Source organism: Anabrus simplex, chromosome 4, assembly GCF_040414725.1.
Source record: "Anabrus simplex isolate iqAnaSimp1 chromosome 4, ASM4041472v1, whole genome shotgun sequence".
In the NCBI taxonomy this organism is placed as follows: Eukaryota; Metazoa; Arthropoda; class Insecta; order Orthoptera; family Tettigoniidae; genus Anabrus; species Anabrus simplex.
The window spans coordinates 148,688,402-148,705,542 of NC_090268.1; the positions used below are offsets into that span (position 1 = coordinate 148,688,402).

The window sequence follows — 17,141 nt, forward strand, 5'->3', positions numbered from 1 at the left end:
AAGAAATATTCATATGGAATTCGTGAAGTGTAATTCTGAGACATTTTGTGTGTTAATTATATTTCATATCTGTAATCGGTTATGTGAAGAAGATAATATCTAAATAATACACGAACCCATTAGATTATCCATCAGAGTGCGATGTAAATACGTATTTTCTGGAAAAGAAATAACAACAATGGGGAGAGATCGTACCCTTGCGGAACTCTCGCAGAACGTTAGCAGCTAGAAACAATTATGAATTGACAACAGAAATATTAGAGAGACTGACGACCGCTTACTATCATTCTTATTCCTATTTACAATAACTTCTGTGAACAGTTCTGAACTATTGTGGTTTAATAGAATTAGGTTGAAAATAATGTTGGCGCTTACCGCATCACTTTCCTTGCAGGAGCTGGCCAGACTCTCCCAGGACACCCCTGGACGGAGCGGTGCTTTGGTTGCCATATCTCCCCTTGCGTGCCGACACAGTAATTGTAGGAGCAGCAGTCAGGAATATTGAATGTGGAACTTCAAAAGTGCCGTTCGTTTTCCACGGAACACAATAGAGCTATAAACACACGGATGCTCTCCCCCGGTGAAAAATACACGGGCACACTTCACCCTTACTGCGTGATACGGTATCTAATCAAATAGTTTATTTAACTACTTCTTCTTTTTCACTGTCAAAAGTCTATCTGTACGCCGAGTTTAAAGCGTGAAAAAGGAGTTCTACGAAGAACATTAATAATGCATAACAGTTCTTTCATACAAATTAACACGTTATTCACAGTCAAAACTAGTCCAACGAATCACTGAGTAATTTCCCGTGACGCTGAAAATTTGCTCCTTTTGTAATAAAGCATCGGCAATTTAATGAATTAAAATATCCAACGTGTATAGAATGTCATATGAAAATTAATAAGAGACAGGTGTTTATAAAAATATATATTCTTTGCATGTTTATATACGCTTTGACAGATATTGTCAATGGCACGCACAGTATTTTTCAGTGAATGGAAGAACCTTTCCTTTTTCTTCCAAAACATCAAGCACACGCTCACACTAAGATTTTTTAAATGTTTATTCACAATTTGTAAGAGTCGGTTACGCTAATCCTTAACAACAGTGATTCACTGTTTGAAGGCACTTCGCTGAATGACCTAATGTTTGTCGCTGGCCTGTTCTCTTGTCAATGCATATCCACTTCTCTTGTGCGGGTTTATTAGTCTGTTGGGTTTCACAGTACAGTAGACAGCGAAAGTATGTCTGTGGGTTTGGTTTGAGACAAAATTAACCGTGACATCCAAACCGATGATTCTGCAACTTATTTAAAGGTGAAGAACGGGTTCCTAGCCCATTTAAATTTGAGTGGGAAGTCACCGACCTGTAAGCAAATTATGCAGCTACTGAAACTTCTCTCCTTGAAAACATCTGTCGCAACCGAGCAGCTGAACACTGAAAGAATTCGTCAGGATTATAAACAGCCAAAGTTTTGTATATATCTATACTTCTCATTTATGACATGCTTTGTGTATAACTTCTATTATGTATGATGAACACTAGGCCTATATATATAATCAATCACTGATTATTTTTAGTTATAGAAAGTTATGAAATTTGCAAATAATTGTATAGCATGGTAGTTTGGATAAGGTAGATATATATTACACGGAAGTTACTTCCCGGTAATTGGTATTTCTAATAATTCTTCGAACTCAAATCCGTATGTTTTCAGAAGGTCAAGTGTTCGTATTATTATTATTATTATTATTATTATTATTATTATTATTATTATTATTATTATTATTATTATTATTATTGTGGTGTTACAGAAGAATGCTGAAGGTGAGATGGATAGATCGAATCACGAATGAAGAGATACTGAATCGAATTGGTGAGAGGAGATCGATTTGGCTAAATTTGACGAGAAGAAGAGATAGAATGATAGGACACATCTTAAAACACCCAGGACTGGTTCAGTTGGTTTTCGAAGTAAGTGTAGGTGGTAAGAACGGTAGGGGTAGACCAAGGTATGAATATGACAAGCAGATTAGAGCAGATGTAGGATACAATAGTTACGTAGAAATGAAAAGGTTAGGACTGGATAGGATGGCATGGCGGGCTACATCAAACCAGTCTATGGACTGATGACTCAAACAACAACAACAACTATTATTATTATTATTATTATTATTAAAGAAGTATAATTTAGTTGCATATGATTTTATACGCCCGCTTCTGAGGTGTAGTGGTTAGTGTGATTGGTTGTCACCACCGGGTTCGATTTCTGGCTCTGCCACGGGATTTGAAAAGTGATACGAGGGCTGGAACGGAGTCCACTGAGCCTCTGGAGGTCAACTGAGTAGAGGGAGTTCTATTCCCACCTCAGTAATTCTAGAAGTGGTTTTCCGTGGTTTCCCACCTCTCCTCCAGACAAATGCCGGGATGGTAGTTAACTTAAGGCCACAGCCGCTTCCTTCCCTCTCCCTTGCCCATCCGTTCCAATCTTTCCATCCTCCCCACAAGGCCCCTGGTCAGCATAGCAGGTGAGGCCGCCTGGGCGAGGTACTGCTCCTCCTCCCAGTTGTATCCCTCCGACCCAAAGTCTCACGCGCCAGGACACTGCCCTTGAGGCGGTAGAGGTAGCATCCCACGCTGAGTCCGAGGGAAAAGCCAACCCTGTAGGGTAAATGGATTAAGAAAGATGTTTTTATACGTGAGTTCCATTCACGCATTGGCAAGCATGTCAGTGCATGTGTGAAATTTCAAATGAGCTAATATTTATTTTCATATTTTACAACAGTGAAGCAATTAATATTTATGAATTACTCCACAACAACAAGTCTTAAGTATCGCAAGGTCTGGAGTTGTTTTAAATTCAAGGTTGAACCCAGTCACTGCCACGTCAATGTCAAACAAATATAATGGTGATAGAATTGTATCTCTTCATGTACCTTTCGTGTCTACTGCTTAGAAATTGAAATACTTCACACACTTTGCCAATAGTTATCCAATGGTTTGAAAAATATAGTTCGATCTCTTTCGAATATCCAGTGCATGACGTCCCAATATACAGGATGAATACACTGGAACCTGTGACTGATTTTAGGTAGGACATGAACAATTAATCGCGAAAACGAAACACAACTTGCAGACAAATATCCACTGTCTCAACTTGTCTGAAAGAAGTTTCATTGAAGTACAAAGTGATTAGATTAACACATTATTGAAATATGGTCTACGAACAGCTTGTGCCATAGACTAAATGCGAAGATTTGGATTTCCCATACAAAATAATGAACAACAAGATATGTTGCGCTGAATTTGTGTCTATCCACCACAGAAACTAAATTATCCTCGAAATATCTCCTTTATATCAATTTAAATCTGAAATACAGACGATATGTTGCGCTGAATTTGTGTCTATCCATCACAGAAACTAAATTATCCTCGAAATATCTCCTTTATATCATTTTAAATCTGAAATACAGACGAACTCCCCAATTAATAGAGCGATGAGATCAAGTAATAGTTTTCTCAACAAGTTGATATTTTTAGTGTAACAGAACATAAATACATTTATTTCTTCATGCTTTATTATTATTATACTATTATTATTATCGTAGCTTTTCTGCATGCGATTTTATACACGAATTTCTCTCATACACTGGAAAGTTATATCGGTGTATAGTATATGTGAAATTTCAAATGATCCAATATTTATTTTATATTTTACAACAGAAAACAGTTAATATTAATGAATCATTCCACAACGACAAGTTTTGAGTATCCAGATATCTGGATGTGTTTCAAATGTAATTTAATGGAGGTAACAAAATTCAAAATAGGCACTCAAGCTTAAACTTCGCAAATAGCATTTCTCAATAATAACCTAAGTGATATATTCCGCTATAACATAATTTTAAATAATGTTGCATTTTAGCTTTATTTAATGGTTAACAATAACCTTGTAATATAGCGTTGTATTGTGAAGCGATATTATATTATGGAAGCAGTAAGGATTTGTAATGTGTGGTTAAGACCGGATCTCACACGGTATTATGTACATCTGCAATCCGATCGCGTGTTATAATCAAACGAATGAACTGCAAATCAATATTACGTAGACATTGGCTATAGTTCCAACCGGTTTGATTTCTTCCCCAGGCCACCACTTTGCTGATTCATCGGGCGTGTAAGGGGAACTAGCAATAGGGCAGAGCACTGTTAACAAATTACAACCACTTTCTAACAGCCACTCGTTCATTATCCCCCCCCCCCACCACCACCACAAGAAGGATACAGAATGCTACTTCAGTAGATATTATAGCAAACTAAAGTCATATCCGTACAGTTCATAAAGATCTTTGGAAGATTAAAAGGTAAAGACTTCTACAGTACTATTCCATAATATCATCTCGAATGGGACAGAGAGATTTTCTCCGGCTGCATTTATGTACAAGAATTGGCCTGGTACTCATGTTTGGGGTAGGCTGAGTCAGCCTCAGCACAACTCACCTCCCCAGAATTGGAAGTCTCGATTCTGAGTTGTTCGACTTTTTGACGGGAAATCGAACCGACAACCTTTAGGTTGAACCGATCACTCCTTTACCATCCGGATTAGTAAGTTAAAGGATTTCAATTCGCTATTAGTAATATAACTCACTAGAAAAAATATTTCTGAACTTAAACAACAATAATAATACAAGGGGCCACTCCTTTTGAAACGCATCAACAATTGATGAACAACATTTACAAGATCAAATGAACGTATCCACAATCAGTGAAGCTAATGTTCGATACCCGGCTTCTATTAAACATTTATACCTGCCATTCCTTGAAAATAGAAATATAGTTAACAGTAAATGAGTTATTTGACAGTAATTCGCCATGAATGTATACTACAATTCGTGTTATATCCTGAAATTTTAAATCTCGTTATTTCACCGTCGTCTTAAATAACAAACTCTTAAGATAAATTAGCTTCGTGTCACACCAATGATTTCTTCGCAGGAGGCTTTGTTTACCATACCAGCGCTCCTAGTGAGGCGAAAGCGAATTAACCTCGAGTTCAATTCTTAGCCGCCACTATCTTCAAACCACCTCACTGAACCAGATCACTGCACGCTAAAACCAAACACAAGTCGGATGTTTTTTTTTAAAAAAATTCTCTTTCCCTTTGTTTGACCCGCAAATCTTCACTCCACACCACACGAATGCGTAGTGAATGTCGCACTGAGGAAGGCAAATCTTTGCAGCAGAGCCATCTACAAGAAGACAAGACAGTTGTGTATGGTGTAGGCCGAATGTGTGTGGGAGAACGTGTAGCATGGTAACCATATGTGGGGCAGACTATGCAGGGGACCACGCCTGTGAAGTGGAGTGCGTGGTCCAGCTTACGGCCTTGGAAGTCGAGAAGAGTCATGTACAGGATACAACCACCATACCTGCTGCACGAACTCACACCGGAAGTTCAGTACTATAGTCAGGTGAAAAAATGAAGAACGTCAAGATACAAATAATTGAAATTCTTTACGCAGTTTCAGTAAAATGGTCACAGCCCAATAATGCCGGCCACACACGCTGCGGCGTACCGAAGAGGTTCACCTGCACAGCCAAAGAGCTCACACAAGTTATGGTTTTGCCATCAGTTGACCTCATGGCATCGGGCCAAGAAAATGATGCGATCGCGCTGGTGGATTTATTATTCCCTATTCATTGTAAAGAAAAACAAATAAAACATGAAATGCACAAGAATTGATTGCTGCAATGACTTGCGGATGAATGAAACTGACAGAAAATGTTTTTACTGGTATCCCCTTTAATTTAAATGAAAGATGCAGTTGCCACCCCTGGAGGCACGGGTTCGATTCCCTCGGGAGGTCAACTGAGTATAGGTGGGTTCGAATCCCACCTCAGCCATCCTGGAAGTGGTTTTCCGTGGTTTCCCACTTCTCCTACAGACAAATGCCGGGATGGTACCTAACTTAAGGCCACGGCCGCCTCCTTCCCTCTCCCTTGTCTATCCCTTCCAATCTTCTCAACCCCCCCAAGGCCCTTGTTCAGCATGGCAGGTGAGGCCGCCTGGGCGAGGTACTGGTCATCCTCTCCAGTTGTATCCCCCCTCCCAGAGTCTGAAGCTCGAGGACACTGTCCTTGAGGCGGTAGAGGTGGGATCCCTTGCTGAGTCCAGGGAGGAAACCAACCCTGGAGGGAAAACGCAATTTGCTGTACGTCGCACCAACACAGATAGATCTTATGGCGACGATGGGTCAGGAGAGTCCTAGGAGTTGGAAGGACCGGCCGTGGCCTTAATTAAGGAACAACCCCACCATTTGTCTGGTGTGAAAATGGGAAACCACGGAAAACCATCTTCAGGGCTGCCAACTCGCCCGGTGAAGGGAAGACGGATTAAATAATTAAAATAACGATAATTCTCATAAACATGTTCAATTGTATGTATTGCCTCGTCACTTATTACAGAATAATAGTCCATTATGACAGAATTCCACAGAACAACGTCCATCCTGCAATGCAATGTCCTTGTTTAGCATCGGCCGCCATAGTCAAATTTTCTGACAGAAACACAATTTACGATGGCGGATGCACCATTAATTCTAGATTTCAGATACTGTTTATTATCTATGAACCTGTACAATAAGAAACACAAACATAACTGCTTTCAAACTAAGTATGACAATAACTTACAATATATGGACAAATCAAACAGTTGAAGAAGGTTATTTGACTTAGTTACAAGAAAATCCAGGAATTAAGCTTGTACGCATTTCTGGCATATGAGTAAGTGAAACCGGGGGCCAAGTAAAACTCTAAAACTGGAAGCCAAATGTTTCGATTCTTTGACTGGGAATCAAGGCCACCGAGCATGCCTTTACGCCTTTTCCGGTTTCTGCTATTTTCAGGATGGTTCAATACTCTTGATACAAGCAGTATTAATAATTTCAAACCGAGCAAGTGGCCGCGTGGCGAAGACGGTTGTCCGTGGTTTCCATTTTCACACCAGACAAATGCTGGGACTGTACCTTAATATTAAGGCCACGGTCGCTTCCTTACCACTCCTAGCCTTTTCCTACACCATCGTCGCCATAAGACCTATCTGTGTCAGTGCGACGTAACTGTAAGATAAATAAATAAATAAATAAATAAATAAATAAATAAATAAATAAATAAATAAATAAATAAATAAATAAATAAATAAATAAATAAATAAATTTCCTGACAGTCCATATCCTTGGATGAATGGGCAGTGAACACTAACCTTCAGTTCAGAGGGGTCTGGGTTGGATTTCTGGTTGGGTCGAAGATTTTAACTGATCGTGTTTAATTCCTGCAGATTGGGAACTAGATATTTGTGTTCTTGTTAATACGCCTGTCTTCATCTACACACATCATATAACCAAATACCGCAAAAACACACAATAGGGCTTCCTGGGTGGAAAAAATAGGTCAAATTCACAAGTGCCAGCCTCAATAAATAAAAAAGCAGGCCAGGAAGAAGAAATATATTTTACTGACAAAATAAAACCAAATAATCGCACATTTTAATTTTGTAAATTGTGGCATGCAAATGTAACGAACGCTGAGGAGAGATGGATGAATATGCATTGTACTTCTAAAGTTGTGGAATACATTCTGTCATATTACTGGGCATTAACCATCTCTCAAGAAAATGACCATCCGCTGAACTGGTTCTAAATTCTCTACGCATCTGACGACCATCAATAATTTTAAAACACCTTTAGTGATAAGAGGTTCTATAATTAGTGGGTGTTGGGTGTTGACATTTACCTACTAAATCGCGTCATTCATCGTCCTTCTGCTGATTCATACGTCCATTACGTCACCTCTCCAGCCTTATTTTGTCATCTGTTCCTCACATGTTCTTGTAGCGTTGAAGGTCAATATATACATGGTGCTTCGTCCTTGACCAACAAGGACTATTTTTGGACGATATAATTTATATTTCTCTCATCAGAAGATATATTAAGACTGTTAGAACGAAAAGAAACTACATTAGCATATCTTAAAGCTGCCTAAGAACAGTTTGAGAAATTTCGAGATTTTTTACAAATAGCTCTAATGGCGACGATGGGACAGGAATGGGAAGGAAGCGGCCGTGGCCTTAATTTGTCAGGCGTGAAAATGGGAAATCACGGAAAACTATCTTCAGATCTGCGAACAGTGAGGTTTGAGCCCACTATCACCCTAATGCAAGCTCACAGCTGCACGTCCCTAACCGCACGGCCAGCTAGCTCGATCTCGAGGTTTTCAGTGAATCTAAATCACAGACATTTTCTCGCGGTATAACGATGTTCTTTCGAGTGCATTAGGGTCGCCGATTACTGTGTGTGTGTGTTTTCTATGTCTAGTTGCTATCTTGGAGAATGGTTAACATATAACCTAATTCAGTTTGAATTTAACCGAGCATGTTTGCCATGCTGTTTTGGTCAAGTAGGTGTTAGATTGGATTCGGGAGGTGGTGGGTTCGAACCCCATTGTCAGCAGCCCTGAAGATGGTATCCCGTGGTTGACCATTCTGAAATCAGGCAAATGCTGTGGTTCTACCTTTATTAGGGATACGGTCGCATCGTTCCCAATCCTATCCTTTCCTACCCCATCGTAGCTCAGTGCGTCGTAAAACAAATACCGTAACGAAAAGGGAAAAACAGATGAAAAGTTTGAATTTTTTTCGTCGGTGCTCCCTTGTCTTTCAAAAGGTGCTCATCGAAACTTGGTCAGCTCATTATTTTTTCTTATTTCTTTTTAAGGTATTGCTTCTGGCATAATGATAGTAAATTACCTATCAATCGTCATACGCGAGGTCGGTATGCTATAGCCTATTCATGATTAACAATTTCATGTTTGAACAAACGGGTAGGAACAGACGGGTAATTTCATTCTAAAAAATCGTAGTCCAGTTAACCCGCTTGGTCGCATCTTATAAGCAGGGCCTTAACGTTAGGGCCTGCAGGGCCTGCAATGCTGACGGGCCCCGACCTTTAAGGGGGCCCGCAGACTCCTCGCAAATAAATACAAATAATCTATATTTAGTCTAATATTACTCTGCACATAAATGATCAGGGCAGTTTTGTAGAATCGGTCAATTTTTTAAAAATTTGTACGTTGAGCTGTTTATTGTACTCAGTGTAACACCGCACAGCCCTTGCTAGCTATTTTTTTGTTTTTTTGGTATTTGCTTTACGTCACACCGACACAGATAGGTCTTATGGCGGCGATGGGACAGGAAGGGACTTGGAGTGGGAAGGAAGCGGCCGTGGCCTTAATTAAGGTACAGCCCCAGCATTTGCCTGGTGTGAAAATGGGAAACCACGGAGACACAGCCCTTGCCGTCTCTGGCAACAGTGCGACACGCTCCTTACCTGCACAAAATTATTGCAAAATAATTAGAGCATTGAAAATTGATACCAAAATATCATATTTCAGTTAGAAAGTGATACTTTGTTAATGTGTAGTGCACCTGAGATCATATTATGCACAAATTTTGCTGTACATTTAACTTTTGTCACACATTTATTGGACAACAATGTATAAAGCCAATAAGAAGTTGGTTTAGCAGCGATCAGTGAACTAAGTTTTGAACGAGCTCTCTCTGCACGAGGTTCAATAATAAATTAGGCTTATCAGTTGTGCGGTTTGATATTTTTAAACTTCATTTGAACAGTTTTTGCTTTAATTTTGTTATTTCTTGGTAATTATTATAACCGAGACTTCGGTATCAGTTACAGAGTATAGTTCTGTACTTACTGAAAAATTAAACCGATCAAAGTTAAGTTCGAACATGTAAGTGGTGCATGGTTGTCCGTTAAACTACAGAGGCCGTCAAATAAAACCTATTAAACACTACTTTTTAATAATCTTAAGTTAATAAGTTAATTAGTTAATAATCTTAAGTTGTTATATAAATTGACAAGCCCGCCTGGTGGCCATGATCGTTAAGGCGCTGAAGTCTAAAAACGGTCTAACACCGAGGTTAGCCGGTTCGAGTCCCGTTGGTCGAAAAAATTTTCACCATCAGAATGTTGGCCGGCAGGGTAGGGTAGGGCATATGACGCTGTTGATGGTGATTCGTCCGTCGGATGGGGACGTTAAGCCTTGAGCAGACCCCTTGGTGCTATTCGACAGGAGTAGGCTATGTGCCGGCACCGGGTTTCACCCTCTCCCTACTATCATATATCACGTCATTCATTTCATCTCCCATTAACTCCTCTGATGAGGTTGACGTCAGGAAGGGCATCCGGTCATAAAAAAACCGCCAAGCCAAATTCATCTCACCTCATACCCGACCCCGTAGGGAAACGGGACAAGGGTTGGACAAACAAAGGGTTGGACATTATATAAATTGACAGTACTGTATATTGCATTACTTCTATCCGATGTAATTTTTTTACAAGTTGCTTTACGTTGCACCGACACAATAGGTCTTATGGCGGAGATGGCACAGGAAGGGGCTAGGAGTGGGAAGGAAGCGGTCGTGGCCTTAATTAAGGTACAGTCCCAGCATTTGCCTGGTATGAAAATGGGGAAACCACGGAAAACCATCTTCAGGGCTGCCGGCAGTGGGGTTCGAACCCACTAACTCCCGAACACTGGACACTGGCCCCACTTAAGCGACTGCAGCTCTCGAGCTCGGCCCTGATGTGATTCAATGTACATTAGTTATTCATAAGTTTTTTTACACTTTTTATTTGAGGGAGCCCCGAGTTTTATTTTGGCAGGCGGGCATGTAATACATTCGTTACGCCCCTACTTATAAGGGTTACGGTGATGTCCTCAGCTGTGCGTTCAGCTGAGAAGGAGTCATTGAGTACCAAGAATTCGACGGAAGAGATAACCTTCATGGGGTTAATAAAGAAGCCTAGTCAGGCTAGATTTCCTGTTACGGCACCCTGAACGAACCGTAGGTCTACTGCATGTAGCCACAAGAAGTGCAAACAAAAAGAACCAGCAAATTGAAGAGTGACTCCGGGCAATCACATTTACATCTCTAATATCGGCAAAGGTGCGACTAACTTGTGCACCTGCGTGCCACACCAAGTTCGTCCTTGTGTTGCACCATTCTGACGTCGCTCTTGCGGCAATGTCTCCAACGTATCAATTTGTAATATTCCCAAACATGACATATCCTTAGCTTCTCTTTGAGAGATGGCGTCTCATGCCATCAATATCGGACGAAATATTTCTCTTTTGTGACACTCTTTACCTTCTGCTCTCTGCGAGACAACAATGTCTGATGCGAGAAAGGTGGGAACGTTAAACTACAATATGATTGCACTAGATTTTATGCTGAACGATTAAATACTACATTTAAAAAAAAAAGATTTTATGTGGTTTATCAAATGGATTTATCGTCCACCCTACGCGACTTTCTGCTCAGAGTCAATGATTTTGATTATATAGAAGCTGCTGGTTCTATTCTTCGGTATGTAAGGTATTTATTTTGATTTTTGGTTTGCCGTAGTTATGCTGATCTCGTGTACTGAGACCCTATTCTACAGGTTTTTAAATTTTCATTTACTGTAGGTTTTACTTGCTTCTCTTGTGTGCGTTGGTTTTTTCGTACAAATTAGGCAATATGTGGGAACGGAAAATAGCTGTGTAAATGATGTCTGTTTGCCTGTTGTTCTGAATTGAGACACTATGCTATGTTTTCTTCGTGGTTATGGCTGGTTGAGCTTGTGTTGGTATTGATGTTGCGTTCACGCTAATGTTGTGTAATTCATGTTCGCCCTAGGAGAGGCGATATGAATATGTCATCTAGCGTAGATACTGGATAAAGGTCATGATCGTAACTGGATGAGCTTACCTATTATGCGGCGATCCTTGGGTTACGACCTGGTAAGTTTTAATCAAACTCGTGGGCCAGTGATCTTATTTATCATGCAGTACGAGTTTTCTCGTAACGTGTCTTGATAGTATTATTCATTTTGTCCTGCGCGCATTTGGTCTCCACACCGTGCGTGAGTGATTTGGCGTTGAACTATTTGTTTCAGTATATGTTATTTTTCAGTATCTCACAGGTGTTTATTTAACACCCTTATTTTTCTTTTTATTTGCTTGTGTTCTCGGCTTACACGCCGGTTTGATTGTTTATTTTAAATATTTTCTCTCCATTTTACCTTTTTCATTGTTGGATACATTTAACGATCTCATCTTTCATGTATTGTCCTTTTTTTTGTTTCTTGTCGGGCCATCTTCCCGGTGTTCTTTTGTTTATTGTCTGGGGATGCGGATTATTAGAGGTGATTGTTGTGAACCGCGTCTTTTAAAATAAGATGCGATTTGAACTCGTGTCTGGTATTACCGAACGTTCGTTTGCGTGATTTAAGAAGGTAAATGTTTGGCTTCATTGTACGTATCCAACTTTTCCCTTTGGTGAAAGAGATGCTTCGTTCCAAATAATTAATTACTTCGCCAAGAAAGAGGTATGTTCAAATTCTAGTTTTAATTGCAATTCACAACGTTTCCTTACAATTTTTGTTAATATCTACCAAACGACACTTATTAAGGGAAACACAACCGCGCGTTTTAAAGCCCTTAAGTCTGTGATACGCAAGTAATGTTTTTTCTGTCTCCCCTCTAAATTTTTATTCACTTTACCTTTTTTTTGAATTCTTACATGTGTTAATAAATTTATGTTTTTGATCCCTTTCTTTTGTTTGGGGGTGCGGGTTATCACCTTTCTGCTTCCTATCGTTGATTGATGAGGTACGAGTCCAGCTCCGAGCTGCTTTTAGCCTGTTCCGACCAGTCTACGAGGTAAATATTTGTGTTAGTAGGTGTGTGTGCGGTGAGGGGCACACCTGTAACGTTCTCGTAGCCTTGAAGGCTGCAATATTATCGGATTCTCCTGTCGCAGCAGAAACTATGCCACTGGATCGATCGGGGTTTTCAGTGAATATAAGTAACACATTGTTGAAATAATTACTTTCACTCCCAAGCATGGTCGAAAATATAATGAAATCATGATATAATAATATGAAATGGTGTGTGGCTTTTAGTACCGGGAGGGTCCGAGGACAAGTTCGGCTCGCCAGATGCAGGTCTTTTCATTTTACTTCCGTAGGCGAGGTGCGCATCGTGATGAGGATGAAATTGTGATGATGAAGACGACACATACACCCAGCCTCCGTGTCAGCGGAATTAAGCAATTATGGTTAAAATTCCCGACCCTGCCGGGAATCGAACACGAGACACCTGTGACCAAAGGCCAGCACGCTAAACATTTAGCCATGGAGCTGGATATTATTATTATTATTATTATTATTATTATTATTATTATTATTATTATTATTATTATTATTACATTTCATGTCCCATTAGTAGCTAAAGATTTTATGAGACTCTTGAGGTTTTGGAATTTCGTCCCGCAACATTTTGTGCCAGAGGGCTATGACACGCAGTTGTCACAATTATGCACCTTTAAATGTCACGGACCTCAACCGGGATCGAACCTGCTATCTTAGGAACAGAATGATCATAACTAACCGATTGACCGGGAGAGTTGGCCGTGCGGTTAGGGGCGCGCGGCTGTAAGCTTGCATCCGGGAGATAGTGGGTTCGAATCCCACTGTCGGCAGCCTTGTAGAAGGTTTTCTGTCGTTTCTCATATTCACACCATGCAAATGCTGGGGCTGTACCTCAATTAAGGCCACGGCCGCTTCGTTCCAACTCCTAGGCCTTTCCTATCCCATCGCCGCCATAAAACCTATCTGTGTCGTTGCGACGTGAAGCCACTACGAAATCAAACTAACCGACTGCGCCACTGAGATCGTCAATAATAGAGCGTTTAATGTCCCTTCGATTGCTCTATATTTTAAAGGACGCCATAAAGGGGAAATTTCGCTCAGTAAAGGGTGTTTCTTAACGTGTCCATGAATCTATTAATGCCGGTCTCCCACATTTAAGCACATTTCTGATGTAGTTCATCATCATCATCATCTGTTTACCCTCCAGGTTAGGCTTTTTCCCTCGGACTCAGCGAGGGATCCCACCTCTACCGCCTCGAGGGCAGTGTCCTGGAGCTTCAGACTCTTGGTCGGGGGATACAACTGGGGAGAATGACCAGTACCTCGCCCAGGCGGCCTCACCTGCTATGCTGAACAGGGGCCTTGTGGAGGGATGGGAAGATTGGAAGGGATAGGCAAGGAAGAGGGAAGGAAGCGGCCGTGGCCTTAAGTTAGGTACCATCCCGGCATTCGCCTGGAGGAGAAGTGGGAAACCACGGAAAACCACTTCCAGGATGGCTGAGGTGGGAATCGAACCCACCTCTACTCAGTTGACCTCCCGAGGCTGAGTGGACCCCGTTCCAGCCCTCGTACCACTTTTCAAATTTCGTGGCAGAGCCGGGAATCGAACCCGGGCCTCCGGGGGTGGCAGCTAATCACGCTAACCACTACACCACAGAGGCGGACTCTGATGTAGTTCATGTCACCAAAATATTTGTTTTCCTTTTATGCTCCTTCGAATAGGAAACCTAATTTTGATATTTTAAAGATATACCTCTATAGCTCTAAATCAGACTATATCAAACTTCGACATAGCCTATATTATTACTCATTTCCAAAATCGAAATAATTGTTCAAGGGAAGGAAAAATATATACAACTATACAGTTTGATCCCAATTTAATGTAAGGGTTTGATAGGCTCTATTTTAAATAATAATAATAATAATAATAATAATAATAATAATAATAATAATAATAATAATAATAATAATAATAATAATAATAATAATAATAATAATACAACAGACCGGATATAGTGGTGTTAGAGAAGGGAATAAAACGTGCCGCTCTGATCAACATAACTGTCCCGAACACCAGGAACCTCAATAAAAAGTATACTGAGGAAATCAACAAGTATACACCACTGGCAGAACATATTCAAAGATCATGGCACTAAGGAGAGGTGATGATAATTGTACCTTTTGTGTACAGCTGCTATACGTAAAACTTTGGTGGAAGGACTGAAGAATTTGGATGTCAACACCAACATCTACAAGACCATGCAGAAGACGGTGATCACTACCACGACTGGAATTGTACGGAAATTTATGGGTTCAAATTCTACGTAAAAATGTAGTGTAAACTAAGGTTTATTGTGATTTGATTTCCTAAAATCTATACAATTACTTGAATATCATTACCACGAAAGTGTACAAAATAAATAAATAAATAAATAAATAAATAAATAAATAAATAAATAAATAAATAAATAAATAAATAAATTAATTAATAAATAAATAAATAATGTTTACGTCCCATTAACTACAGTTTCGGTTTTCGGAGATTCCTAGGTGGCGGATTTTCCCCCCGCTTGAGTTATTTTATGTGCCAGTAAATCTACCGACACGAGGCTGACGTATTTGAGCACTTTCAAATAACACGGGACTGAGCCAGGATCGAACCTGCCAAGTTAGGCTCAGAAGGCCAGCGCTCTACCGTGTGAGCTACTCAGCCCGACTGTTTTTAACGACATATGGCACTAAATGCCACAAATACAGTATTTAACTGGCCCGACTTCCACTTCCCTCCGTACAGAGAGGTTCCTCCAATCTTGCTGAGAAACAGTCATCCTAACAACCCAAGACCCTTTATACGCTGAATGCAGCAAGGGTGGGGGGTTCGGGGGGTTTGGATAATCGTATGCTTAAAACTCTAAGTTACCATGCTGATGGTAATTAATCTGATAGAATCCCTTCTTGAGCAAAACTAACTTTATTTATTTATTTATTTATTCATTTATTTATTTATTTATTTATTTATTTATTTATTTATTTATTGTCCTATCTTATGTCGTGATGAAGAGTTATATAGCAGGCCGATGACGCCGAGGTTAGGTCCCTTCAAACAACAACCATGATAATCATAAAGAGTTGGATGGTCTACATTCTTCTCTGCTAAACCGAAAATTATCTGTGGTAGGAATCGAACTGTCTGGACCAGTCTCCCTTGCCCTGAGAGTTGTCTACCTGTCACATCAGTCCTCCACTTCCGCTCCAAAGCTCACAACAAACATCCTGACAGAGATTAGGATGGACCAAGATACAGAGAGAGTCCATCAGCCTTCCGAGGTGTACATCGAGATGCTCTCTACGAGACTACAGGGTGCATCAAAGCTTTGTTTCCGGAAGGTATAGCAGCCAGAGCTCAATATGTTGAACTGTTAAGATACTTTAAGGCGAAGAGAACTAAATGGAATCCCTACATTTTGAAATAGATTGCACCTATGCGCCGTCTCTATAAATACAATTTATATATTGTCAGTACATTTTGAAAAAGGATTATTTTGTTAAAAATACCTTTCCAAGTCCTACAAAATAACTTAAGAGACCAGTTCTATTTCTGTATGTATGTATGGATGTATGCTTGAGTATCATTTGAAAATAACAGGATATATGTTTATGAAATTAAAAAAAACCCACGGCACTTAACGTCCTTGAAAGGGCCTTGGCCTGCCCAGCGACCGCTGCTCAATCCGAAGGCGTGCAGATTACGAGGGGTCGTGTGGTCAGCACGACGCATCCTCTCGGCCGTTATTCCGGGCTTTCGAGACCGGGGACGCGATCTCACCGTCAGATAGCTCCTCAATTCTAATTACGCAGGCTGGGTGGACCTCGAACCAGCCCTGAGGTCGAGAGACAAATCCCTGACCTGGCCGGGAATCGAATCCGGGGCCTCCGGGCGAGAGGCAGGCACGCTACCCCTACACCATGGGGCCGGCACGTTTATGAAATTAGGCAAATAGATTAAAATTATAATAACTTAGATGCAGGGCTAATTAGCATGCTGGGGCCGACAACCTTATTCTTAGGCCCCTTTAAACAACAAGCATCCTCATCATCAATTAGCATCCTGATATTTAAAGGAGGAAGGGTGTCTAAAAAGGAGGCTGAAATATTTTCTTGCTGATATTTTGAAAGTAGTCAGCTTTATCTAAAAATGCTTTACAACCGAGCGAGTTGCCCGTGCGGTTAGGGGCGCGCGGCTGTGAGCTTGCATTCGGGAGATAATGGGTTCGATCCGCACTGTCGGCAGCCCTGAAGATGGTTTTCCGTGGTTTCCCATTTTCACGACAGACAAATGCTGGGGCTGTACCTTATATTTACGGCCAC

General features: G+C 40.6%; 1 protein-coding gene across 3 annotated transcripts in view; it reads right to left on the bottom strand.

The window, feature by feature from the left end:
- The window catches only part of by (blistery), a 1,249,231-nt gene extending 1,248,774 nt beyond the window's left edge, over window positions 1–457 (bottom strand). For all 3 annotated transcript variants that reach the window (XM_067145280.2, XM_067145277.2, XM_067145276.2), the window contains exon 1: window positions 376–457. In XM_067145280.2, the coding sequence (XP_067001381.2) occupies window positions 376–450 (75 nt within the window). In that variant the 5' untranslated portion in view covers window positions 451–457. The remainder of the gene's footprint in view (window positions 1–375) is intronic.
- Window positions 458–17,141: the final 16,684 nt, after the last annotated feature.